Source organism: Fusarium verticillioides, chromosome 2 (genome assembly GCF_000149555.1).
Source record: "Fusarium verticillioides 7600 chromosome 2, whole genome shotgun sequence".
Classification (NCBI taxonomy): Eukaryota; Fungi; Ascomycota; class Sordariomycetes; order Hypocreales; family Nectriaceae; genus Fusarium; species Fusarium verticillioides.
In genome coordinates, this window is record NC_031676.1 from 3,038,222 (window position 1) to 3,064,529 (window position 26,308).

The following is a 26,308-nucleotide window of genomic DNA, read 5'->3' on the forward strand; positions in this document are numbered from 1 at the left end:
AGTCACGGAGTATGAGTCCGTCCTCCTCTCATTTGGTTCGCGATGTGGCGCCTAGCTCGTGAGTTCGGGTGCGGCTCCGCAGGATTCCACAATTTGGCCGTGAGCAGAGTGAACCAAAAGACGCGTTTCGATAATTAATGGTCTGGACTAGACATGTGTGTCTAGAACCGGAAATGCATTATGCTGGCGTAGAGCTGATGGTAGAATGCAGTAGTTCGAACGATACGAGATGCACGTTGGGTTACTTCAATCATAGGTCAATCACCACTCTTGATGTCTACCATCTTCAATCACACAAAGAACTATCATCATGCACATGCAGTCAGAGTTAAAAACTCAAAATAGTTAATTATGGGTTGCCTAATACTACATTTCCCATTCGTGGCTTGACGCTGCAACCCATACCCTTTCGAACCCTCCAATTTCAGGTAACAGGAACACAAGAAGAAAAGCAGCCAGAAAGATCCGTCTGCCCAGGTATCTTCCAAGGAACAGAACCCCCGAAGTCTAAGTATTTTGGCCGAGGGCGGAGATACAAGGGAGTCGTTTGGACTGTGGAGGAGATTGGATTTACGCGTGTTGTTCTTAGCGCCCGGATGTGCCCCTTCAGCTTACACTCACCTAATTTATTGACGAGAGGCTGGGATCGGTTTCTGAATACCGATGCCGGACACCCTTTCAATTCAGGTCGACTTGAGATGACAATAACTCATGTGAGAACCCATGTAAAGGCAAAAAAAAAAAAAAGAAAAAAACTCAATGGCGCGTTCCAGGTCCCAGAAGCGAGTGCCGATGGCTTGGCAGCCCTGGTAATGGTGTTGGAGTTGCCAAGCCAGTCGTTTTATGTCAATGGTCATCTTGTAAGGACTTGTCGTTGAGACGGCTCAGGACGGTTCTAACTTTGACCTCGTGTTGTTGACCTTGCCTTTTGTTTACTACAATGACTGCGCTGTTAGCTTGCATAAGGTATCCCCAACAAAGACAACACTGCCCTATGCTAGAGAAAAGACTAGAAGCAGCAGCCAGTATCAGCCAGCACCTTCGACTGACCGCTCGATCAGACTACGGGTATTATCGTAAAGTCCCATGTTCCTTTTTGTCTAGCGACTCACGCCATTTATTACCGACAGTTTGGTTGGTTTGCAAGTGGAAATCCTTGACATGGAGAGCTTTCCCATGGAGTTGACAGGACCAAATGATGAAAATTGTTTCAGAGATTCATGCCTTGACATGTGCTCAAATCTGACTTTCCCTTTCTCCTCTCCCCTCGCAAAAAAAACCTAAAAGCCAATTGATCAAGTCACGAGCTGTACAAAGCCTGCAGCGCTGGCTTGCTTGGTTGGGTCTGCCACACTCAAATGGCCTTCAAGGCTTGGGGCTTGTCCTCCCCGAGCCAATGGGATTTCTGCCTGTGCATTAAACGGCCGCTGCTGCAACCCTCAGCTCTGAAGGTGCTGGCTAGGCCTGGCTCAAAAGTTGAAAACAACCAGAATTGATGACGTCCATCCTGGGTCATGTCTCCCAGCGATCCTTGAAGCATCCAGGAACCTTGGAACCCTTCTGACAACTCACAATGCAATGCGACATTCCATCACAACACCACACGCATTGCGTCTGGATGATCGATTCACTCATTCACTCACTCCACTCAATTGGGTCATGTCATTAATTATTTTGTTTGTTCAACGTGAAAAAGTTTTATTCATGTTTTTGCGGAAACCTCTTTCTCATAGACAATTCGCCCTTTTTGCGAGTTTTTTTGCTGAGTGACTCGTTTAATCTTTCGCTTTTCCATCTCAGTCTCTCCTTTCTCTTTCTCTCTCTCTCGCTCATACATTGCTTTTCGCTTTCGCTCTGCTCTCGCCTGTCATCATACACTGCTTTTGACTTTTGTTTTCGCCTTTTGCGCTTGCTCGAGCAAAACCAATGACCGTATTTCGTGATGCTCCGCCTTAACTCAAGTTCCCTCCGCCTCAAACTTTCATAGTGAAATCATATCCTCAGGTTGCCCCAGAAATCTTCCCCATATGAACTACAAGTACACGTGCCCCGAGCCAGGAAATGACGAAACAAGAGCCTGTCGCGGCCTTGAAAAAACACGATTTCATGGTATCATAATGTTAAAGAGTCCCCTCCCCGCCATGAGTGATAAAAAGATAAAAATAATTGAGTTCCGTTTCGCTTAACGACTTGTAAAACAAATGCTGCAAGCGCAGCTAAAAATAAAAACGCTCAATGCTGATGTGGTGATGCCTTTCGTGCGCCGTCCAATGCACAATCGTAGTGTGTATAGTTGTGTGGGTATGGTATAGTGTGGTGGTATCATTTACCACCCCTTGGAGTGATATCCGTCGCTGGCCTCCTTGGAGAAGTATTGGTTCCAGCTGCTGGCATTCACATCCTCGCTCTTCTTCATGCAAGGCTTCTCAGGGTACTGCTTCAGGTTGGCCACATCGTGTGATGTATGTCGTCGCTTGAGGACGGCATTAGCTGTCGAGGACTTCTGTTGTCGCTCCCAGAGGAGATGACGTCGAAGAGACTCAGTCAACTCAGTCGCCAACATATTGCGACGAGTAGTACGAGGTGACAGCGCAGCTTGAGGCTGGATGTGGTTGGGGCCGGTCATGATGGGCTGAGCACTAGACCTAGGAACCTCATGTATAGGCTTGAGGCCAGGTCCACGCATGCCCTTCATCATCAGGGGAGCCTCGTCGGAGTCATTAGGAGAGGCACCTAGTGAGGGGCCGTGGGCCATACGAGATCGTGGAATTGCTGAAGTCGATTGAGAGGCGTGGTTACCAAGAGTGCGTGCGCGATCGTTCTGGGCAAGCATGAGGGTGATGAGAGATCGTCGTGAGGTCAAATTGGCCTTGGAATCCACTCGCTGGAAGAACTTGTCGTCCATGCTAGACTTTCCGCTCTCTTCCATCGAGTCCTCCCAGTCCGAAGAGTCGTCATCGTCATCGATAGCGCTCTCGTCAATGTAGTCGTCGGTATCTGAGTCGACGGCTGCCTCATCATCGATGGTTCGTGTCATGACATTGTTGCTGAACGAGGCCTGCTTCTTGCGTGCAGAGAGCAGAGAGCCAGGTCGTGATGAAGCCATGGGGCTCTTGAGTGAGCCGTCCTCCTCAGAAGAGCCACCGATCTGGAACACAGGCTTCTTGATGATGGGAATGATGGGCTTGCTGTTGCTGAGGCTCTGGTCCTGTTCACTAGACGAACAAGAGCCACCAAGCGCAAAGCGAGCGGGCTTCTTTGATTGCACAACCTTGGCAGCAGGCGACGACTTGGGCTCAGGAATTGCGTCTGATGACTGAGCAGCACCGGAGATAGTTCGAGGAGTGGGAATCTGGGAAGGTGAGAAGCCACGCACAACAGTGGTGCGGGGGAGGCTTTGCGGTGAAGGTTGTGGCGAACCCTCTGAAGCTGTGATGGACTTTACAGGCGATTGAGACTCGGTTGTGGTTGAACCAGAACGCTCGAAAGCAGGAGGAACAGGAAGAGACTGCTTGGGGACAGGAGCTACATGAGGGGCCGACAAAGGACCCTTGTCCTTAACAATAGACACAATCATCTTCTCGAAATCGTCGGAGCTGATGTGGCGTTCGCGCTTGCTTCGGGTGCTGGCGCAAGAATCTTGACGTCGTACACGAGGGCGGGCGATCTCAAGCGGTGCTGATAATGAACTAAAGTCGATGGTCTCTTCGTCTACAAGAGACTCGACACTGCCAGATAGTTGGGGAAGATCGGATATCCTTGACTCGGAAGGAATGTTCTGGGGGAGAGTCTGTGTAGAGGGTGCTGTCTTTTCTTCGTTGTCGACGACAAAGGTTTCTCTTTGCCACAGTCGCCAGCTAAGGTTCTCTAGTCTTCGACCTTGTTCAACGGAGTCTGCGCACCGAGAGAAGACTGACTGGTTAGCGTATAAGCAGACAACACAAACAAGAGACGACTTACCAGTCCACATGCTATAGAGATTGGCGGGATTGCCAGTATCGACCTTGTGGATGACGTTCGCATCCACTGTCAAAACGTGAGTGTCTAAACGATAGGGCATAATGTGTCTTGGACCTGTCGATTTATCGACTAGGGAGAGTTGCGAAGGTGGGTGCAAATAAGTCGGTCGAAGTTGTAAGTGCAATCGAAACGGTCGACAAGTCTGTATAGGTCGTCGGCGAAGTAGATCGAGTTAGAGCCGACAATGCGCCTGAGCGTAGTAAAGAGGATGAGATTCGAGGTGGAGAAGACTTGGTCGCGGGCAGTCAAGTCGAGGGAGTTGAAGATCAATGTAAGCGAATTTGGCGTGTCAGTGCGATGTCGAGGTGGATGCTGCGTTTCATGGGGATCCTCGAGTAGACATATACTGTATGTGTGAAGGCGATTCCTGGTGCAAGGTCGTCCTCTCAAAATCCTCTGCAATGGATGTTGGGTCTTGGTGTTGCTTGGTGTAAGTGTATGTGTATGTGGAGGAGAACGAACAAAGTCCGGGGGGATCAAACGTAGTTATTCTTGTTTGGTCTGTGGGAAGAAAGACGGATTGGGGGAAGGGAGTCGCGGTGTGCGCTATGTAAATGGAGTCTAAGGTACCTTAGCACAAGCACGAGTGCACGCCAGGCCCAGGGGTGTCGGACCGCAGGGGCGTGTGTGCTAATCTAGAGGGGGTGTGAGCCACTGCACTCTGGCCGGGGGTGGCTCAGGTACGTACATGCTGAGGAGAATTGGACGGGAGGGGGGGCATTGGAAATAGCGGGTACCACCCAAATAGCACAAGCCCAAGTCCCCCAGTACAAGACGGAGGTACCGCGGCGCAGGAGAATTTTCGCTGTCAATGGACGCTGAAGTGAGTTACGGTTCACTCAGGATGAGTCCAGTGATTGATTGATTCCTGTGGGGTGGCATCTCAACCTTACACTTTTACAGAGGCGTGACCAGACGGATTCAGTTGAGAATGGGGGTTAAAGTGGCGGCACAGCGCAGTACAGCACAGCATAGTACAGCAAACGCATGACAACGAAGACCAAAGAGCTATTTATTGCTTGTCTGTATCTTTGAGTCTCTTCCCTCTCTGAACAAAGGGATCCTCTTCGAATCAAGAACCTGCCCAATGCCATGTCCACGCCAGGGCACAGGATCATAGAGGTGGAGGTGGGAAGGCCTGTAGGCTGTTCAACTTCGGCGACACAGCAGACAAGGACAGGGCTTCTGTCAGGGGGAGGAACACGGGTGGAGGTGGCAGAGAGGGGGAGGCAAATTCTTCCTGGTGACCAGTTTCCACGGGTCTTTACCTGAAGAGGCACTTATTGTGTTCAAGTCGCGGGTCACTATGATGCCCAACGGAGTTTAGACTCACACTTACCGGGCCAGTCTTCTTTGGGTTATATCTGAATTACCTGATCAAGTAAGTGGCCCACCTGAGACAGTTACGGAGCGAGCACAGACGAACGCGGTCTCGGGAGTGCAAACGGTTCTATCTCTCGGTGTCCCCTAACGCTTCCTAATGGGGCCGCGGCCTCTTGTAACGGAAAGCAGATCCTGCTGTCCGTTTGGCGTTCTGGAACGTTGACAGCTTGTCATGTGTCCTGTTCATCTCCCTTGAGCGGCTCCGTTGTGAACTGAGACCGAATCGGGCATCCGAGTCCAAAACTGAGGACGACCCTGTTGTTTGCCTTGCCAGGTCCAATTCCCCCCCACTGTCATTCTCTTGGGACCTTCTGTCTCCCGCGGATCAAGCACCCTGGTAGCCCGCTCCTCATCAGGGACCTGTCTGAGGCCCCATCACAAGTCACGTTGGTGATCCAAGCCTCGCTTTGTGTTGTTCTGGCCCGGATTAACCGCGGTCTTAACATTCACCAAGGCATTTGATCCTGAGAATGGTGAGACTCGGTAAGGACGAACGGCTCTCTTGAAAGCCATTAGCTCGATAGCTTCAAGACACATGATAGACCCTGAGAGAGTTTTCGCCGAGCATGGTGTTGAAGACCCTGACCAGTCATGTCAATGGTGTTTTTGGCATTGAGCTTCAATTCCAATCCCAAGCCGGTATCATCAACAGACGCCTGTGTTAAAGCGTCAATTGGTCCGCTTGCAATCTAGGCTTCCACTTCAACGGCGAATTGACGTGATTCTGGGCGATCTGGGATTGGAAATGAGAATCCTGCTAGTGATTCTCGCCCTGGAGAAGCCCCAGAGGATCGTGGGGATTCATTGACTTGACCCGTTCTCAATGGCATAACCAATATCCGGTGACCCCGTGATAACAACGAGCCCCCAGATTGTCATCCGCACGCTGCACCTCGCCTCCGCAAGCGGCCACGGGCCTTTGAGTGATCTCGCCTAGAAATTCATCTGTCAACGCTGGGAAAATAAGTGAAAGGCTATACGCGGTCAAAGTTCAGGCGGGTAACGACTGATGACTGATGACCGTGTCCTTGCGCCTGACCACGGAGCTCATTCCGACGGACGAAGCCGCGTCGAGTCACTCTAGAGGTGAGGTTTTTGAGCCGTAATCTGCAACTATCCCTCTGCCCATAGTCAGTTGGGCAGGACTTGCCTCCCGTCCGTTCTGCTGTTGATGCACCCGACATCATGGGATAGGCGTGACCACGGACATATGCCGAGCAGATCAGACGAGAAACTTGCTACCGGCTCATAAATGAATATCCCGAGGCTTCAGTGACGATACCTGGGGTAGGTCACCTGCCTTGATGTTCCAGGATCCTCGGCACCAGTCGTTGTCGAGAGGCTTAACAGTTACAGTCGGCAGTCAAGGCAACTTCAAGAGAGGCAGACTTGAATTGAGCCTTGTCAACCTGGGTTGCGATGAGCTGAGGCCCTGCTGAGGCCTCTGTCGTCATGTTCAGGGGCGCTTCTTCAGGGTCCTGGCGACTCAGCGCTTGGCGCTCTAGGTCAGCAGACGCGCTGCCGTCGCATCAGGCCAACCATCCATCCCAACCGCTGTGAAGTGACGCTTGCCAGCGCATAGAACAGCATCTGCAGCCATATGACTCTCCTGAATGGCTTTCTATTTTCACATTTTGGCCTCTCATTTCCTTGCTTGCACCGCCGGGCTGTAAACACAGGGCTTCAATGGTGGACGCCTCGGTAATCCTCGCAGCGATCATCACAGCCCGTCTTGGTTTCCAAGATGACTGTCAAGTTTTCTCAATGACTGGTCAGATTTCAGAGCGCCGACAGGCTGGTGACCCTGGAGTTCGCATATTTGCCTGCCTCAGATGTGTTATTGGAAGGCATATATTCCTGCCGAAGCAATTATGCGTTCGGCCCCTTGAAGTCATAAAATCATGCTCTTGAAAGCTCTACCATTGGATTGTCTTATTCACATGATGGTCCAGGGTATTCAAGATGGCCAGACGATGGATATCCTGCCTGCCCTAGGGGCTCTTCTATGCCGTCCTTTGGTAAACTACTTGATGGGTGAGTTATTTCATTTCTCAAGTGTTCATCCTTTTGATGGCGATATAAGTTAGTTCCAATTTGAGGCGTCTTCTGAGGCCAGCGATTTTTGAGGATGACATGGGCTTGAAGTGAATGATGGCGTGTTTGAAGTTGCATACGAGTGAGGTGGTGAGCAGCCATGTAAGAGCCCCTGACAATTGATGAATTAGGACATCTCGATCGCCTTTCGGTTCTTCGATCTTGCAGTTAAGCCTGCCTTACTGCCTTAAGAATCACCTGTCCTGCGTTGAAGATCTGGCTGCCGTCATTCAACGCACTTTAGCCCCACGAACCACTACATGCCAATTACATACTTAGCTAGAGCTAAAGTAGCAGATCCCGGTAGACCAGGATGGAGATCACGTCGAAAATTTGATGCACCGGTAGTTGTCTAATGTCCATATGAATAGTTGGAGAAATGCATTGAATACTTAGTACAACCCATGTATTCAGCGTCCAGACTTTCATGATTAGAATCATGCAAAATATCCTCTTGTCCTGGCCCGCTGGTAGACAAAAAAGAGTGAATGCGGCTTTATGACGTTTCATGGAAGTGCCCCGTCCCACTGCCAATGCTGTGTCTGTACCATTGCGTCGTCCAATGCCACCGAAACGTGGACCTGATAGCATGAATACCTCAGGAATGCGGTATTATTCCAACAGTTTCGATTCAATTGTGTGTGCGATAAAAAAAAGAAGAGGGGCTTGAGGGGATTATCGCAGCTGGCAATTGGCTTTCAGACAAGCAAGCAAGCATAAAACACCGAGACTAGAGGGACAAGAGGCTCCAAAGTGAGGTGAGTGCTAATAATTCACCTTACGAATCGTAACATCATAACCCACCTGAGCCAGCTAAAAGCTCACCTTGGGTCAAGACTGGCACCTGAAAAAACCGAAAATCTGCCCCCCGCGCGGGCCGATAAGCGATAAGAGCTCTACTTCACACATCATACTCTCCACTTTGTTAGTTGGTTGGTTCTTGACCTCCCTGTGTGCTGCCCCTCGCTACTGTAGGTAGGTACTGATCCTGACCTCCAGCTGCGTCACCGACCGACTTCCACTGCCCGGGCCATCAAAGCTGGCGCCATAATCATTTCCCCCCTTCTCGACAGGAAACCTGGTGAGACCATATTCTATCAATATCATCCGTTGAAGCCGGCGCTTCTCTTCTCTTCTCCTTATCTTCCTGTAAGTATCGTGCTCTCCCTAATTGTGTGCCCTCGTTTCTCATCATATACACTTTTAGAGCTACACTATCTGCCCCGCCGCGCTTTTTCCTTCTCCGGACGGCTACGCAATATCCCAAACTTACTTCAACTCGGTTCTGGCAAACCTTGAATCGAGTCATCACTCCCAAGCGTTCTTCCTATATTTCCGAATTCACCAAAATGGCCCCAAAGAAGAAGATCGCCGTTATGACTTCGGGAGGTGACTCCCCAGGCATGAACGCTGCTGTCCGAGCTGTTGTGCGCATGTCCCTTCACATGGGTTGCGACGCCTACTGCGTCTACGAGGGATATGAGGGTTTGGTACAGGGAGGCGACTTCATCCGACAGATGCAGTGGAACGATGTCAGAGGCTACCTCTCTGAGGGTGGTACACTTATTGGTACTGCTCGATGCATGGCTTTCTACGAGCGTCCTGGTCGGTTAACGGCCGCCAAGAACATGGTTCTTTCTGGCATTGATGCTCTGATCATCTGCGGTGGTGACGGCTCCTTGACTGGCGCTGACAAGTTCCGAGCTGAGTGGCCTTCTCTCCTGGAAGAGCTCGTTTCCAAGGGAGAGCTGTCTACAGAACAAATAGTACCTTATAAGCATCTCAACATTGTCGGTCTCGTCGGCTCCATCGACAATGATCTCACAGGAACCGATGCAACCATTGGTTGCTACTCAGCACTCGCCCGTATTTGCGAGATGGTCGATTACGTCGAAGCGACTGCCTCTTCACACTCTCGTGCTTTCGTCGTCGAAGTCATGGGCCGGCATTGTGGTTGGCTGGCCCTCATGGCCGGTGTCGCAACTGGTGCAGACTTTGTCTTTATTCCTGAGAGGCCTCGTGAGCATGATTGGCAGGAAGATATGAAGGTCGTTGTGCGAAGGGTAGGTCCAATTACAGAAAATAGCTCCCAATCACAGGCACTAACGACTTACAGCATCGAGACCTTGGAAAGCGCAAGACCATTGTCATTGTCGCTGAAGGAGCCCGCGACAAGGACGGCAACAAGATCGGCGCCGAAGAAATCAAGAACATCCTAGCCGACAAGAGTGAGGGCGGTCTTGCTCTTGATACACGTATTACCACCCTCGGCCACGTCCAACGAGGCGGTACTGCCGTCGCATACGACCGAATGTTGGCTACCCTGCAGGGTGTTGAAGCCGTCAAGGCTGTCCTTGAAGCTACACCAGAGACTGAGACTCCTTTCATCGCTATTAACGAGAACAAGATTGTTCGCAAGCCTCTAATGCAAGCTGTTGCCGAAACCAAAGAGCTCGCCAAGGCTGTTGACGCCAAAGACTTCGAGAAGGCCATGTCCCTTCGTGATGCCGAGTTCGCCGACCAATGGGGCTCGTATATGTTGACCACAAACGTCATGGTTGACGATTCCAAGCTGCCTGAGAAGGACGTAAGTCTGACCCAAATCTGAATTGTTGTTCCCTTGCTGATGATTGACTGCTCAGCGTATGCGAATTGGCTTCATCAATGTTGGTGCCCCTGCCGGTGGCATGAACGCTGCAGTACGTGCTGCTGTTGCGTACTGTCTTTCCAAGGGCCACGAGCCTCTGGCTATTCACAACGGTTTCGCTGGATTCGCACGACATCACGATGACAAGCCTATCGGCGCTGTCCGCCCATTCGACTGGCTCGAGGTTGACGGTTGGGCAAGCAAGGGTGGTTCCGAAATTGGTACAAACCGAGAGCTTCCTGGCGAGTCTGGCATGGAGTTGATCGCCAACCTGATCGAGGAGCACCACTTTGATGCTCTATTCCTTGTTGGTGGTTTCGAGGCCTTCCACTCCGTTTCACAAATGCGCAAGGCCAGGAAGGAATACCCTTCTCTGTGCATTCCCATGGTTATTCTCCCCGCCACCATCTCCAACAACGTTCCCGGAACCGAGTATTCTCTGGGCTCAGATACCTGCTTGAACGAGCTTGTCAATTACTGTGACAAGATCAAGCAATCAGCGTCTGCTACCCGTCGTCGTGTCTTCGTTATTGAGACTCAGGGTGGTCGCTCAGGCTACATCGCTACCCTGGCTGGCCTGGATGTCGGTGCCTCCGCTGTCTATATCCCCGAGGAAGGCATCTCTCTTGAGATGCTCAACTCCGATGTTAACCACCTCAAGGAGGTTTTCAAGAAGGACAAGGGCCAGTCCCGTGCTGGACGCCTGATCCTCGTAAATGAGAAGTCCAGCAAGGTCTACAATGCCAAGCTCATTGCGGACATCATCCGTGAAGAGGCTCACGACCGGTTCGAGAGCCGAGAGAGTATTCCTGGTCACGTCCAACAGGGTGGTGTTCCTTCTGCTATGGATCGTTGCCGAGCTGTTCGTCTGGCCATCAAGTGCATCCAACATCTTGAGGGCTTTGGACGTAACGCTCACAACCACGTCAAGAGGGACCCCAAGAGTGCCTCTGTCATTGGTATTCAAGGCTCCGAGGTCGTGTTCAACGCAATGGAGGAGCTGGAGGAGCACGGCACAGATTGGCCCAACCGAAGACCTGCGACTGCCCACTGGTTGGGCCTGTCAGAGGTAGTAGATATGTTGGCTGGCCGTCCTGATTACCCTAAGCCGGAGAAGAGCTTGACAGGGTTGATCGCAAAGGACACAAAACGTGGTCTGTAGAGGGGCGTCATTTTTTGGCTATAAGGACATTTTCAGATTGACGTTACCTCATTTTTCTCCCACCTTTATTCTTAATGGTAGCTCAGTATGAATGAAATCAGTTTTAGGCGTTCAAGCAAAATTATCTTTGGTACGTTGGTCTTGAATGACACTCTTGTTTATATGTTCTTTTTGTATCCCTCCATCTGTAGTGCTTTCTTGGATAAGTAGCAGAAATAGCCCAAGTAAGGAATACTGTATAGGAATTTTCGACAAATAATGAGCCTTCATGCGCCTGTAGAAGTGTCATTACTGGATTTGATCTCATCATCAACGGATTGAAAAGGGCACAACACCCCGAAGCACTTCCAGCATAGTTAAAGTCGACAAGAAGTAGTTGGTAGGCAAATTCGTATTCAAGCGGTCTGCAAAGTACCCGTGCTTGAGTAAGATGCTGCCGACTGAGATACTGGACAATGAGTTGCTGTCAATACTCCTGGACGAGTCATGAGATACATGATCCCGGCTACATCTATCCTACGGTGCGAGTGAGACCTTACTCTTTGTAGTTCTCTTCTATTGCCGGAAGGGATCATGAAGAGGAGATGGGCGTTGTGGCTCCTCCGGCCGATACTCACGTAGCCGGAAATTGTTTACAATGGCCAGGAAATCCCAGCAGCATAGGTACTTCTTTTAACTCCATATATTGATCCTCAAAGTGTTTACTGAGGATAATTTATGCAGTTAATTGCTAATATCCATAGCTTATTGACATCTGGTGCAGGGTACGCTCTAGTTTAAAGAGCATGTATAACTACTTCAGGAGGTTATTCCGTGAGTATTAGTAGTATATAGAAGTCGAGTTGTGGTTTATATAGTATATAGTTCTGGAGATATTCTTTATAAGATGTCGTCTACCACTTGATATTTACATATCTGGAGCATTGTGACTCGAAACCTACTACCGACGTAGACATCGATAAAGAGCATTGAGGCAGCATGCTTTTAGAGGTTGTTTAGCTGTTCTGGATAGGTTACTATCTCTTAATTACAGCCTGATAGTATAAGTAAATGCCATTTGCTAAATCTTATAAGCAGGCTAGCAGGTTATACTGTTTGTACCCTGAATGGGCAAAAGGCTGATAGATTGAGATATTAAAAATGAACTCATGAAGACTTCCCGCTATTTAAAGGAATTGTTTAACCTGTAATAAATAAACAAACGAACAAACAAGGAGCAGCTTAATAAATACATTAATGTATTTAACTCGACCAGTAGCCTACCTACTGCAAGCCAATAATCTGCATGTGTAGTAGATATAGTAAAGAAGAACAAAAGTTGTAAAAAGAGAATCTCAAAGATGTTCAGGATGTCTATGAATCAAAAATACGAATTGGAAGGCATTGGGATTGCTCCCGCCAGGGCTTGAACCTGAGACCTTCGCATTACCGGATACTCGGAATGAAGTATTAGTACGACGCTCTAACCAACTGAGCTACGGAAGCCGTCCAATTCGATGACTGTGAAGTTCGTGGTGGAGTCTATGTTCCTGAGAGACGAAGACGGATTCAGCGAGGAAGTAGCTGTCACTTAAATTGGAAGCTTAGCCTAGAGTTTGATGCATCATGCCATAAGAAGATTTTGAAGAAGGTAGACCAATGGACTCTCCAGTAGTTTCTCCTCGATGTCAAGTTTCAGTAGAACAATCTAGACAAATCCAACTCAACCCAACATACACAGTCATGAACCCTGCCTGGCAAGCAAACTTGCGTGGTCTGTGTAGCAGTATGTCACATGTGACGGACAGCCATAGAACCATGGAAGGACGGCAGATGCTCAGCATTGATGCCTCCGACTCCAAAGGGCTTCGACCAGGAACTGACGTCGGGGGGTAAGAAAACAGCGAACCTCAATATAGAGTATCAAAAATAAACTCAGTAAAAGTTATCCTAAGCTTAGGCTATATTACCTAAGTCTTTTTGTCATTTAGAATCAAGGGCCTGTGCTTTCTTTCCTCCCCTAGACTGACAGCTGAGGATTGCGGCTTATGGGGTTCGAGTTCGACGCCTCGTTGGGCTCTCAGTGCGACTTTGGAAGTTTGGTGCGATGTTTCTCAAGGAATTTCAGTAATTCTTTGAGACCCCTCGGGGGGGGGGGGGGGGGGGTTACACGAGACCGGCTTACACCAAAATCCACCGATCTACCACCAAATTCAGTCTCGTTTTTTATTTCCCCCCTTAGAGACCCCAGTCCCAGTCCATGACGGGGCCACTCGTTTTGAGATTCAATGCCCAACTGAGCGGAACAACGACTTGGACCTCCATCGCCGATCACAAGGGCAATGATTTGCATGCAACTCTGTGTGACAGAGATAGACTCGCATCTTTCGCAAAGCTCAGCACAATTGTTATCTCTCTATCTCTTTGGCCAGAATTAATATCTGTACCTTCTTTATCGACCTCGCCGAGTTGCATCTCGAGCCTACACGTTATTCGCTGATATGGACTCGTGGCGCCGCAGGGGGCAGTCTGAGAGCCCCTGCTCTGGCTCCCATCTCGCAATGCACTGGGGCCAAGGACCATAAGATGCCGGGGTGAGCTGCTGCACAATTGCGTCAGTAGATCTCCACACCACAGCCAGCTTTGGATGTCAAAGAAACGAGCTTTTGTTCTCGTCAAAGAAAGGGCAGAGCAAACGCAGATCGATAGATACAAAATTAGGCCCAACGAATGCCCAGAATCGTACAAGGCAACGGGGATGAAATCTATGCCGGGAAAACGGGACTATCGTTGATGGGGCCTTGGGCAGAGACAATTTCTGGGTAGAGTTTGTCAGGCTGGTAGGTCTCATGTCCTTTTCCTGGCTGCGCTTGACCCTCCATCTGAATGCTTCGCGTGGGAGGAGGGCCCGTTTCATTGGGCCGCCATGGTAGACTCATCGTGTTTGGGGTCGTAAGGCAGGCAGACTGACTTGCTTCCGGGACTTGATGGATCATTGGACGGGGATAGGTACTGTCTGTCAGTCTGGGTATTGTGGTCATTCGTTGATGTTCACACGAGGCAAGATTCCTCTGAAGTTGTCGAGTTTACGGTCAACCTTTGAAAGAGGTTCGATCAGACTTGCTACATACTATTCGACGAGAGTGCAGCAGGCGAAAAGATCATCGTTTATGTTAGTTCTCCCGTTGCGGACCGCTGCCACCATCATCAATCAATCTTGTACCTAACCTTGGAGCAGAAGTCCCCGCTTTGCCCACTACAAACAGCTTTTCCCATCTTGACACTGGATTGCTTAAGCAGCCCAGCCCAGCATCAGCACTGCCCGTGCCCAGCCCCTCCATTAACTAGAGTAAGGTCAAGGTCACGGCTGACACCCTATCGTTGGCGGGGGGTTCCCTCTCATTATTGCTGTCGGATGACGACGTTCTGCTTTGCTTCCATGCTCCGTCCTTGCTCGTCTGGGGCCTGATTCTTGCGGCGCTTTGCGGCTTGCACGCCATTAAACCCACCTGACACTCATAAACTCTTTTTTCCTTTCTCTTCCATTTCTCTTGGCTACTGCTATTCTCCTCCTCTCTTATCACCTCAAAAACATCGCATCGCATTCTTTTGGGTTTGTAGTTTGCAGCTTTGCTTCTCGCCTGGCTCGTAACAAGACCTCACCAAGTCTAAGGCTCGTCGCTGGAACCCCACCTTGTTTAAAGTGTGACGACATACCCTTTTGCAACTCTTTGTCGCAACCCAACAGCCTGTTGAATTGAGTTGGCGCCCTCAAAAGTGCACCAAAATCAGCAGCGGTATATACACATTCAGAGAAAATAGCACTTCATTACACAAAAATGTCCCGTGTAAGGGCTACTGAGTTCGAGGAGAGGGATTACTACCCTGCTCCTCGACGTTCAGCTCCAGAGGGGCTTGATGAAGTCGACTATCGTCGTCGTACCGTTACCATCAGCCCTCCCCCGCGAGAGGAATCTCGCACACCCGCCTTTTTGCGAGAAGATGCTCGCCGAACAGAAGCTGGTCCCATGGTCTTACGCCAGCGTCAAGTAGAGACCATCGACCGACACCGACCCAGAAGTCCCAGCCCAGTTCGCGTTCGAGAGGAACGCATCATTCGAAGACCCCGCAGCATTTCGCCCAGTAGCCATCACTCGCACGACCATGAGCATGAGCGATCTCGCACCAGAGTTTATGAGCGAGAGCGAGTCAGAGAACCCTCTCAACCACCTCCCAGGCGAGCTCCTTCGCCCGCCCGTGTTGTCAGATACGTTGAGCGACCAAAGTCGCCTTCTCCTCCGCCCGCCCCTCCAGTTGAGGAGCGAGAGCGCATTCGCACTCGCATCATTGAGCGTGAGAGGGCACCTTCACCCCCTCCGGTTCCCAAGCCTTCTCCCCCGCCTCCCCCGCCTCAGACTATCCGCGGGCCAACAATCGAGCGAGAGGTTATCACCCACTACCGGGATATTGACCATGGTAAGCAAACGGGAGTTCTAACCAAACGATGCAAAACGCTAACGGTCACAGGTATGATCAAAGCTAGACCTCCTACTCCTCCTCCCCAGCCAAAGCCTCAGCCTCGTGCTCCCTCCCGAGTCCGAGAGCGTGAGACAGATATCGACATCTCTCTGTCAAAGAACAGAACCGAAGTAGATGTCACTCGCACATCGCGCACTCGTTCTCAAAGCCAAGAACGACGATCCGACTACCGCGACGACGAACTTGTAGTTCGACGGGAGTCCGAAACAAACCGGCGTCGAGCCCATTCAGCTGCTCCTCTGCCGACACCCAGTGCTGTGGACGAGGAAGGCGACTATCTCACCAGCAAGATCGACTCTCGTGGCCGAATGGGCGAAGCCTGGGGCGGTGCTACCAAGGACTGGACCCTCGTTGATGTTCCTCCAGGCACTGAGCGCATTCGCATGGATGGAGTTGGCGGTGGAAGTACCGAGACAAACTGGACGAGGTACAGTGGTTCCAGGAAGAGCAAATTCATTCCTGAGAGGGATGGCGCCCCTTCACCTGCCCCTGCGCCCATGCCAAAGCCCATCCTGAAGGACCCGTCACCCCCAGATACTCGTGACCGTGTTAATGTTTCCATTTACGATCGCGAGAGGGAAATTGATATTGAAAGAACACGAGAATCACGTTCTCGACCCGCACCTCCACCTCCAAAGGATATGTGGACTGAGATCACCAAGGACCTCGTTATCCGTGAGGCTATTGAGAGCTCTGGGTATGAATACGAGGAGACCAAGGAGTTCTACTACATCATGGACTATCTCAAATACGTAAGTTGTCCCCCAAAAACGACAAGGACCGATTGCTAACATTTGCAGGATGACGTTCTCCGCCTAGTTGACATCTCCGATGAGATCCGACGATCTCGAAAGCAGCGCGCGAGAGAATTGGAGTATGAAAGAGAATACCAATTCGACTATGAACGCGATAGTCACCGGCACAGCCACCCTCGCTGGGACGAGGTAACGGAACGCGAGACATTTTATGACACTCGCCCACCCCGAGGCTACCTGCGTTAAGTCTACTTTTTTACTGGCGTTCTCATTCATGGTCACCTTTTGAAGGGCAGCAGAGGTTTTCTTTTTGGGTAATGGATGCCTTTTTTCCCCCAAAGCAACTACAGACATGTACTGGTGTCGTGAATGATGTTCATATTGGGCAACTATTGGTTGTACGAATTTACGAAATCATTCATATACAGCGGATGAAACGATATGAGTTGGTACGGAATTGAATGGATGTATGTAGATGCTTGGTTGATACGCATAATTACGACTTATGACAAGAAATAAATAACGACTAGTCTTTTAAAATAAGCATATCCGTATTTTGCCGTGAATACGCTCCTCTGGAGGCAGAAGAGAAAGAAGCCTCGCGAATGAGGGGCTACCTGTTTGGACGGGTGACCTCATTGTCTTCAGACTTGCCGGCCCTGGTGCATACCCCTACTCCGTACATCGAGGGGCATTCTACAAGACCCACGTCTAACCAATATGGAACGCAGACTTGACAAAGTAAATGTGAACCAGTCAGCAGTGTTCCAATACTACCTCATCGGTATTTGACCCCTGGACCACGAGATGTCATTGCCCTGTTACGCAGCCAAATCTTATATCTGATGCGACCTTGACTTCCTTGATTTGACCCTGTAAGACTTGTATTATAGGGCCCTGCGAGTAGGCTTTCAAACGGCTGCTAGACTGGGAAGTCTGGCTCTTCTCGCACACGAGAATAGAAATCCCTTGTTTAGTAGACGGCTAGGGCCCAGGTAGGAGAAACACTGAATAGGGACTTGTTGTCATTATTGTATTGATTTTATGCACTACCCTCCAAAGTTTAAGCATAAATAAGTATCACTGTCCAAAACTTACGACTCAAATTGAGAGCATGTGGTCTAACAATGAACATACTTTGTATAGCAACAAAGAAAGACCGCAGTGTATTTACTTGAGCTAGGGCCGGACTCTGAGGCAATCATACCTATTACTTACTGAACTACAAAGGATATTCATCTAAAAACGACTTGCAAGTCTTATAGTAATGCAGTTTGAATACAAAATCATGCTCCACTGGCAATGTGACATTTCTCCAGAGCACAAAGCAGAGGCTGAAAGCCTGACTAATCTCTTCGACAGCGGGGAGAGGAGAGGCCAAACAAGACCAAACAACACAGCTTCAGACCTCATCAATTCACTCCATTTCAAACAGTCTATCAGTTGTGCAGTAATGAGCCCGTTGCCCAACGTGCCCACTTCAACCAGCGATCTAGGTACCTAGTTGTTTGATTCGCAAGTAGCTGCCCGTGGACCTTGTGTTCCCCGATGCTGTGAAGGGCACAAATGTTTCCAGTTACGGAGACTGTGAAGCTTATTACCGAGTTATAAAAAAAAAAAAAACCGAATTGTAATCAGTGTACTTTGAGAATAAGCCAACAGGCAGGGTACGAAATAAATAAAGTAATAGACAAGAAGACTGGGCCATCATAGAACGGCTACTAAGTTAGAAGAAGCAGATATTGTCAGTGCTCTCATGATATACAAGTAAGTAATGGCGTACTAAAGTAGCGGGAACAGGGCCCAAGCAACGAAATTTCCCCAGACTGGACCCTGGAAACACATGGAAGATCCAAATCCCAAGACGAAGCGAAAATCGAATATGAGCCCTGGATCTGACAAGTCAGCTTCATTTTGATAGCCGCCCAAACTGAACTGCATCCGCCGTGGAAGTGGGTAATAAATGAGTTACCCAGCGTGGCAAGGCTGGCGGCGTTGGTTGCCATGGAAGAGTGGAACTATTTACTTGGAAAAGAAATCAACACAAACAGAAGAAAAGAAAAACTAAAGAAAGGAAAGGGGCTTTGATCAAATTATGTGGGAGCTAAGTGAAGTAATAATTTCAAATATAAAATGAACATCTTTAGCAAGAACTATTCGAAGGGATGGGTTTGTGCTATGCTATGCCTACCTAACTTTAAACTCCCACCAAAAGGTAAGGTAAGGTAGCCAGGGCCCTGTTGTCCCTGGATGACATTTGTTTTGGCTGCCTGGGCTCAAGTACCGTAGTTGTCAAACTTCACATGGAAGCCCTGGAGGCAGATACCTTGCTTGCTCTTAATTGGTACTGAGCCAAAGCCTGGTGTGAATTTCTTCATCGCGGGGCACTGTATGAAGAGCGTACAGTGCGACTATTGACCTATGTAGAGATTAAGCGAAGTTTTCCCAGCCTCACAGTGTAAGTAATGAAAGTAGGTTTGAATTATGCGTTCATAGTGGAGGTCCCATGCATTGGAACTAATAACAGTCCAGGTGAACCTGAATCAAGACAAGCGACAGCGTGCATAAGCAGCTTAGGTCACGGGACCCCAAGGGCAGCCCAGAGTCTCATGTATCGTCTCATAATAAACAAACGAAATGAAACCTGCTGCAGATATATTCGCACCAGCCAAGAAAGTATAGTAGCGTTTACCGCAAGGTCCCGCGGCAAAGAAGGGCATGGCCGTCGGTGTGAAGGGGTCCTATATGCATGTATAAGTAGGGAAAGGTATTGGATGCAAGTACGGATACAGTAGTCACAGTGAGGCTCAGGGCTGTGACGCATCAGCAGGTAGACTACAGGTGATGAATTACAACATCCTCAGTCGTGTTCGTCACTGTAATTATCACTCTCATCGATAGCTGCAGTCTCTTGGTCAAATATATGCCTGCATCTCTTGTCATTGTATTCTCCCGAACATCAAATCAGGCACGAAACATTGCTGCTCGTTGGTGAAAATAACTGCCTTTCACGCATCACCTCTGCACAGTGCTATACAGTGTGAAAATAAGTGGCGGTAGCGACTTCGAAGGCAGGAGCTGGCTGCCGATTGTCATCATCAAACCTTCGATCCAAGAGGTTAAATTTTTCTTCCCTGTAACATCAAGCTGCAGAATATTAACACTTCTTTTGTCTAAAGCCAGGACTTTCTCTTCCTTCACCACCGCTTTGCTAGCAATCAAGCATCTCAAAGCCATCAAATCAAACAAGGCCCCGTTCCATCGGTTTTTGGCCCGCCAAGCTCGTTCGACCCTCATACCCGTTCTTTTCCTCTCCTGGCCTGAGCCCCCCGTCGTGGGAAAAAACCCCCGCCTCTCCGCCTCATCCAGAACAGTTCTCTCTTCCATCTGCCAAACTTATCGACACGTGCGCCTAACCAAGGCTCTATTTTTTTCCTTCTTCTTCTTCATTCTCACACATTTACGTCTTTCTGCGCCTCACTCATTATTGATACCTCCCGAAACCGCATGACGAGACGATCTTAAATCGCAAAAATGTCGAGCTCAGAGATAAACCAGGTGCTCGCAAATTCGCTTTCGCCTGGTAAGTATCCCACGCCCTCCCCGCCGATTGAAACTTCAGCAGTTATCTGCGAGTGAAGCGAACCACTGCTAACTTTTCCAGATGCGAACCTGCGAAATGCTGCCGAGCAGCAACTTACCCAAGCCGCTGAGAGCAACTTTGTATGGCACCCCTGACCCTCCCTCCGCTCGAATGACGACTGACGATTCACTAGCCCCTTTACCTCGCAACCCTCGTACAAGAGTTAGCAAACGACTCTGCCGATGGCTCCATCAGAGCTGCTGCCGGTATCGCCCTCAAGAACGCCTTCACAACCCGAGACTTTGCTCGTCATCAGGAATTGCAAGCGAAATGGCTCCAGCAAACAGATGACGAGACCAAGAACAGGGTCAAGGAGCTCACGCTCCAGACTCTTAACTCTTCCAACACCCAAGCTGGTACTGCCGCCGCCCAGGTCATTTCTTCTATTGCTGCTATCGAGTTGCCCCGTGGCCAGTGGAACGATCTGCTACCTTTCCTTGTCAAGAATGTGAGCGAGGGTGCCGACCACCAGAAGCAATCTTCTTTGACCACCATTGGCTACATCTGCGAGAGCCAAGATGCTGAACTGCGCGGGGCTTTGGTAACACACTCAAATGCTATTCTGACTGCTGTTGTGCAAGGAGCCCGAAAGGAGGAAACAAACATCGAGGTTCGCCTCGCTGCCATCACCGCCCTTGGTGACTCGCTCGAATTTGTCGGCAACAACTTTAAGCACGAGGGAGAGCGAAACTACATTATGCAGGTCGTCTGCGAGGCCACACAAGCCGACGACTCGAGGATACAACAGGGCGCCTTTGGCTGCCTTAACCGAATCATGGCCCTTTACTACGAGAACATGCGATTCTATATGGAGAAGGCCTTGTTTGGTCTTACCATTCTTGGCATGAAGTCCGATGATGAGGATGTCGCGAAGCTGGCTGTTGAGTTCTGGAGTACTGTTTGCGAAGAGGAGATCTCCATCGAGGATGACAACGCCCAAGTAGAGAGCTCTGACCAAATGCGCCCTTTCTACAACTTTGCCCGCGTTGCTGCTAATGAAGTCGTACCGGTTCTCCTACTTCTCCTCACCAAGCAGGACGAGGATGCCACCGATGACGAGTACAACCTGTCCCGCGCTGCTTACCAGTGTCTGCAGCTGTACGCACAGGCCGTTGGTGCTACGATCATCACACCCGTTCTTCAGTTTGTTGAGGGTAACCTACGTCACGAGGACTGGCATAACCGAGATGCTGCCGTATCTGCTTTTGGCGCTATCATGGAGGGTCCTGACGAGAAGGTCCTGGATCCTATCGTCAAGCAGGCCCTGCCTATCCTCATTACGATGATGGATGATCAATCCCTGCATGTCAAGGATTCAACTGCATATGCCCTCGGCAGAATCACCGAGGCATGCTCCGAGGCCATTGATCCTCAGGCACAACTGCCCACCTTGATCGAGTCGCTCTTTAAGGGTCTTCTCAGCAGCGCCAAGATGGCACCCTCATGCTGTTGGGCCCTTATGAACTTGGCTGAGCGTTTTGCCGGTGATCTCGGCGCTTCTTCTAACGCTATCACCCCCCACTTTAACAATGCCGTCAGTTCCCTGCTGGACGTTACTGCTCGCACAGAAACTGAAACCTCGGTGCGAACCGCTGCTTATGAGGTTCTCAACGTTTTTGTGCAGAACGCTGCTTCCGAAAGCTTGCAGCCAGTTGCCTCTCTCTCTGATGTAATCATCAAGAGACTTGAAGAGACTGTTCCTCTCCAGAACCAGGTCGTCAGTGTCGAGGACAAGATCACTCTTGAGGAGATGCAGAACAGCTTGTGCACTGTTCTCCAGGCTATCATCTCTCGCCTTGACAAGGAGATCATTCCTCAGGGTGATCGTATCATGCAAATCCTTCTTCAGATCCTCAACAGCGTCGGTGGAAAGTCTAGCGTTCCTGATGCCGTTTTCGCTACCATCAGCGCTCTTTCCACTGCTATGGAGGAGGATTTCGTCAAGTACATGGATGCCTTTGCCCCATTCCTGTACAACGCTCTTGGAAACCAGGACGAGCCCAGTCTCTGCTCCATGGCTATTGGTCTGGTCAGCGACATTACTCGATCTCTGGGCGAGCGCAGCCAGCCTTACTGCGATAACTTCATGAACTACCTCCTCAACAACCTCAGGGTATGTATCCCCCTCTTTTTGTGTCTTGACATATCTAACCAACCGCAGAGTACCACTCTGGCCAACCAATTCAAGCCTGCTATCCTGCAGTGCTTTGGTGACATTGCTGGTGCCATCGGTGGCCACTTCGAGACATATTTGTCCGTAGTTGCCCAGGTTCTGGAGCAAGCTACAACTGTTACCGCTTCTCCAGAGGGCCCTTACGAGATGTACGACTATGTCGTCTCCCTTCGTGAGGGTATTATGGATGCCTGGGGCGGAATTATTGGCGCCATGAAGGTCAGCGAGAAGAGTATGTCGTCCTGTCCGTCTGGTATGCAATCGTTACTGACACGCCATAGCACAAGCTCTCCAGCAATACGTCCCTCTCATCTTCAACGCTCTCAGCATTATCGCTAGTGATATGAACCGAAGCGAATCCTTGATGCGGGCTTCCATGGGCGTTATTGGGTAAGTTGTTCTGGCGCAGCAATTTGCATGAAGCATGCTAACTCGGACAGTGACCTTGCTGATGCCTTCCCCGATGGCCAACTGGTTGACGCTTTCCGACAAGACTGGCTCACTGTTATGATCAAGGAGACCAAGACCAACCGGGAATTCCAGCCCCGAACCATCGAGACCGCCCGTTGGGCCCGCGAGCAGGTTAAACGCCAACTGGGTGGCTCTCAGGCCGTTATGGCCAACTGACCTGGCACTCAGGCTCTCATCTCAAATCCAAGGCGAGCGATTGCCGCCACAAATAAATGCTCCCCTCCCCTTCCCCAGTCATAGCACGATCCCCACGACCCTTGCATGTATATAGACCCCATACGACACTACAGTAATTCAAATACCCCCTTATGACGCTTCACCTGGCATATTCATCGCTACATGATGTATTCATTCCCCTATCACTACACTACACTACACTACACAGTCCATTTTGTTTTATTTATTCAGATGCAATGATGGAATAGAGAAGTCATGTATGCCCTGCGAGGATGAAAAGCGGCGGCGGCCCAAAATTCATGTAGAGGATAGGGAGTCAAGGCGGCCGGTTTATTACTCTTTTTTGTTCTGCTTTTGCAGCCCTGGTTGTCACGGCCCACGGAGTCTGTCTTGGATTCCCTTTCAAGTGTTAGGGAAGGCTTAGGACGGCGTACTCGGACAAACCACCTTTGTGGAACATGGTGGTATTCTTGAGGTGTGGTTTGAAAATTCGGAGCGTGTAGGGGACCCTTAGAGTTGAGCGAAGACACGTTGAAATGAAACCTTCGGACTAGAGTATCAAGTGAGCTCGTCTGTAGCTGTCGATAGTCAAACAATCGTTTGCTCTCACACAATGAACCCACGTACACTTGCAAGACTATGTGAAAATGCCATCTTCTATTGATGAATCCAAGCCAGATGTAGTAATTACCACAAATGAAATGAAGGCTCGGCATCTGAATCTGTTTGTCAGGTGTGGATTCAAATCATGGTTGAAATTCACACTTCATAGATCGGATCCCACAATAGGTCTTGGTCAGGGAAAAAATGGCAAGCTTACGTCCTTTCTGGCTTACAAAGATGAGATGAGTCACAATTAAATGTGAAAAATAAATCCCATGATTTTCAACCTTATCTGAATCCGAAGTGTAAGGAACATGACCCGATATGGAATCAACATACCCGTCAAAATTGTGTAATTTTGCTGCCTCGTCTGTCCAACATGATGGAATGGAAGACGATCACTTTGTTCCAAGCATTGGATCCCAAACAGCGCCAAGAGAAAGCACTTTAGCCTCCGAACAAGTTATTTGTTGGGATCCATGCCTGAGATCCGTACGAATAATAGCTCAACTCGTCCAAGAAGCCGTCCAGAGGAGGGTTTAGTGGCCCACTGGTAATAGCCATAGCTGTCGGGATGCTGGTTGCTAACGGAGCGTTGCCCTGAGATGCCATCGGGTAAGCTTGGATAGCATTGGGGTCAAAGCCCCCTAGGACCATGTCAAAGTTGGCAATGTTATCAGGACTCATGTAAAGCTGAGGCTGAAGCTGAGTTGGAATAAAAGCCTGCTGATGTGGTATTACCGATAGCGGTGGCTGATGAGGATGGGAAAGAACCTGTAGCTGTTGCTGGGTTTGAGGTTGAGCAAAATGAGAGGGCATGATATGAGTCGTAGATATGGGCACAGAGATGTCGTTTGAGGATGGAGATTGCAGAGCAATGGAACTTGAAGCATGGGAATTGCTTTGTCGATTGTACAAGGACGAAGTAGGAGATGCGCTAGATGATATCGGCGTAGTCGTAGGAAGGTGAGTTAATGGATTGTGGGCTGGGCCTCTGCCATCCGCCATTCCATTTTCGCTTTTAAATGAACTGCCAGGATCTTGAGCAAATCGGCTCAAGGCATCGACCCAACGAGAAGCAAGAGGCCAGACCTCTTTGCATTCCATTAGAATATCCAAACAGCGCAGAAACATCTTTTCCCCGTCATACATGATGTTCGGCACTGGATAAAACGAAGAGAATCAATACCTAGGGTATATCGTTTTGGTCAGGATAACTTACAGTTTGGATAGCGCCAAAGATATATGGAAAAAAGGCCGCAGGTGTAGACACAAAATGCGGCCATTTGTGCACCGACACTTTCATCTGAAGAGCGTCCCGTAAACTGGGCGACGATTTGTTCGTAAAGTCTATGAACGTTGTTGAAAAGATCGTATGCTATCTGGTTAAAGACCAACGGCCTTTGGTGATATTCGCGAGATGAAGTCAGAATACTATAGCATGTTAGACCTGGCATTATGTGTTGCGTATCTAAACTTACTGCTCCAAGTATGGGCGACGGAGAACGATATTGCAAAGCCGCGGAATCATTGTGACCCCGAGATATGCCTGGGTTGTTAGTGGCTTGGTTTGCTATAAAAGGGGCCTCATACCAGATCCTGTTCTTTGGCCTTGTACTCAGAAAGTCTAGCCATACTCCATTGATGGTTGGGAGGCAAACTTCTTTCCCACTGATCAAGCTTTGTCGAGACTTTGGCAAACTTGCTCTCTGGATCCCATGGATAAGAGTGTGGGGTATAGTTGACTGCATCCCGGGTGACAACGCCCCAGAATCCGTGTGCTTGAATAAGAGTACCGAAAAGAGACCGATTTGGATCGTTGACCAGGCTTGGGTCCTTGATAGCACGTGGAGTACCTTCAAGAGCAGCTCGCGAAGGAGGCTCTCGCCCATTGGCGAAGTCTTCTTCATCACAAGGCAGTAGGGCGTCGATATCCGAAGCAGCGAGAGAGATTGGCGAGGAAGAGCATGAGTGTAGCTGATCCTGACTATGTAACATCCACTGAGTACATTCTATTCAGCTATATCACTAACATCTGTTTATTTGGCATGACTTACCAGGGTCCTCCGTGCGGATTCGCGAAGAATGGTGGCATCAGGCGTAGGGTTCGAAGTCTCATAAGCATAAGTCTGTTCCAAATGCAGCTTGATCGCAGACGCAATTCGAAGAGCGAGGCCCATGCTCGTCTATCAAGTCAGTAATGAGGCGGGCTTTCAGGTCTTCCACACATACATGGCTCTCATCTTTGAGTCCATTCCCTTGTTGCGCGATGCTAAGAAGATAAAAGGCCTGGCAGTTCTCCAGTGTATTTTTGGTTGGAAATATTTCGCCGAGTGCAATCTCTGTCGCCCGCTTCATAAAGAACTCGGATGCCTTCATGCCGGATCCATACCGCCTTGATAGAGGACGACTGAAGCGAGCTGAAATGCTAAGAATACTGACAACGAGGAAGACGCTGACTGAAGTGCGATCTTGGAGTAGACGCCGGGGAAATTGTTCTTTAGGAATAAAACCGAGTTGAAAGTAATGTCGCGTGAACTGGTTTATACCATCAACGATCTCTGGTAGTGGAGGCAGATTTTCCCACCCGTTACTCAGTGTGCCTGGAGCGAGGCTCTCACGTTGCAATCCTCCTGGATCCTGTCGAGTTGTCTTGGCAGTC

The 26,308-nt window shown here is 49.6% G+C and overlaps 6 protein-coding genes and 1 non-coding gene across 8 annotated transcripts; 3 read left to right on the forward strand and 4 right to left on the reverse strand.

Moving 5' to 3' along the window:
• Positions 1–344: 344 nt before the first annotated feature.
• On the reverse strand, positions 345–4,811 carry FVEG_04008 (hypothetical protein). Of its 2 annotated transcripts, XM_018891694.1 has the most exons (3): positions 4,709–4,776; positions 3,961–4,655; positions 345–3,912 (listed from the first exon to the last, which is right to left on the reverse strand). In XM_018891694.1, the coding sequence occupies exons 2-3, from the start codon at positions 4,058–4,060 to the stop codon at positions 2,327–2,329; spliced, it is 1,686 nt and encodes a 561-aa protein (XP_018748255.1). In that variant the 5' UTR covers positions 4,061–4,655; positions 4,709–4,776; the 3' UTR covers positions 345–2,326. The 2 variants fall into 2 exon arrangements, with proteins under 2 accessions (XP_018748255.1, XP_018748254.1); XM_018891693.1 differs by having other exon boundaries at positions 3,961–4,811.
• A 142-nt stretch (positions 4,812–4,953) lies between these two features.
• On the reverse strand, positions 4,954–8,164 carry FVEG_15385 (hypothetical protein). Its single transcript, XM_018904509.1, has one exon. The coding sequence runs from the start codon at positions 8,086–8,088 to the stop codon at positions 7,783–7,785; it is 306 nt and encodes a 101-aa protein (XP_018748253.1). The 5' UTR covers positions 8,089–8,164; the 3' UTR covers positions 4,954–7,782.
• Positions 8,165–8,623: 459 nt separating this feature from the next.
• On the forward strand, positions 8,624–12,110 carry FVEG_04007 (6-phosphofructokinase). The gene is made up of 3 exons (XM_018891692.1): positions 8,624–9,560; positions 9,614–10,084; positions 10,140–12,110. The coding sequence occupies exons 1-3, from the start codon at positions 8,847–8,849 to the stop codon at positions 11,304–11,306; spliced, it is 2,352 nt and encodes a 783-aa protein (XP_018748252.1). The 5' UTR covers positions 8,624–8,846; the 3' UTR covers positions 11,307–12,110.
• A 586-nt stretch (positions 12,111–12,696) lies between these two features.
• FVEG_15384 lies at positions 12,697–12,791 on the reverse strand. The gene has a single exon. It is a non-coding gene; the product is annotated as a tRNA-Ile (tRNA).
• Positions 12,792–14,598: 1,807 nt separating this feature from the next.
• Positions 14,599–17,144, forward strand: FVEG_04006 (hypothetical protein). The gene is made up of 3 exons (XM_018891691.1): positions 14,599–15,761; positions 15,813–16,576; positions 16,625–17,144. The coding sequence occupies exons 1-3, from the start codon at positions 15,125–15,127 to the stop codon at positions 16,823–16,825; spliced, it is 1,602 nt and encodes a 533-aa protein (XP_018748251.1). The 5' UTR covers positions 14,599–15,124; the 3' UTR covers positions 16,826–17,144.
• Positions 17,145–19,160: 2,016 nt separating this feature from the next.
• FVEG_04005 (hypothetical protein) lies at positions 19,161–23,879 on the forward strand. The gene is made up of 6 exons (XM_018891690.1): positions 19,161–20,162; positions 20,244–20,302; positions 20,356–22,335; positions 22,384–22,627; positions 22,677–22,785; positions 22,836–23,879. The coding sequence occupies exons 1-6, from the start codon at positions 20,114–20,116 to the stop codon at positions 23,020–23,022; spliced, it is 2,628 nt and encodes an 875-aa protein (XP_018748250.1). The 5' UTR covers positions 19,161–20,113; the 3' UTR covers positions 23,023–23,879.
• Positions 23,578–26,256, reverse strand: FVEG_15383 (hypothetical protein). Its single transcript, XM_018904508.1, has 7 exons — positions 25,879–26,256; positions 25,704–25,832; positions 25,240–25,647; positions 25,128–25,195; positions 24,869–25,080; positions 23,671–24,809; positions 23,578–23,593 (listed from the first exon to the last, which is right to left on the reverse strand). The coding sequence occupies exons 1-6, from the start codon at positions 26,023–26,025 to the stop codon at positions 24,094–24,096; spliced, it is 1,680 nt and encodes a 559-aa protein (XP_018748249.1). The 5' UTR covers positions 26,026–26,256; the 3' UTR covers positions 23,578–23,593; positions 23,671–24,093.
• Positions 26,257–26,308: the final 52 nt, after the last annotated feature.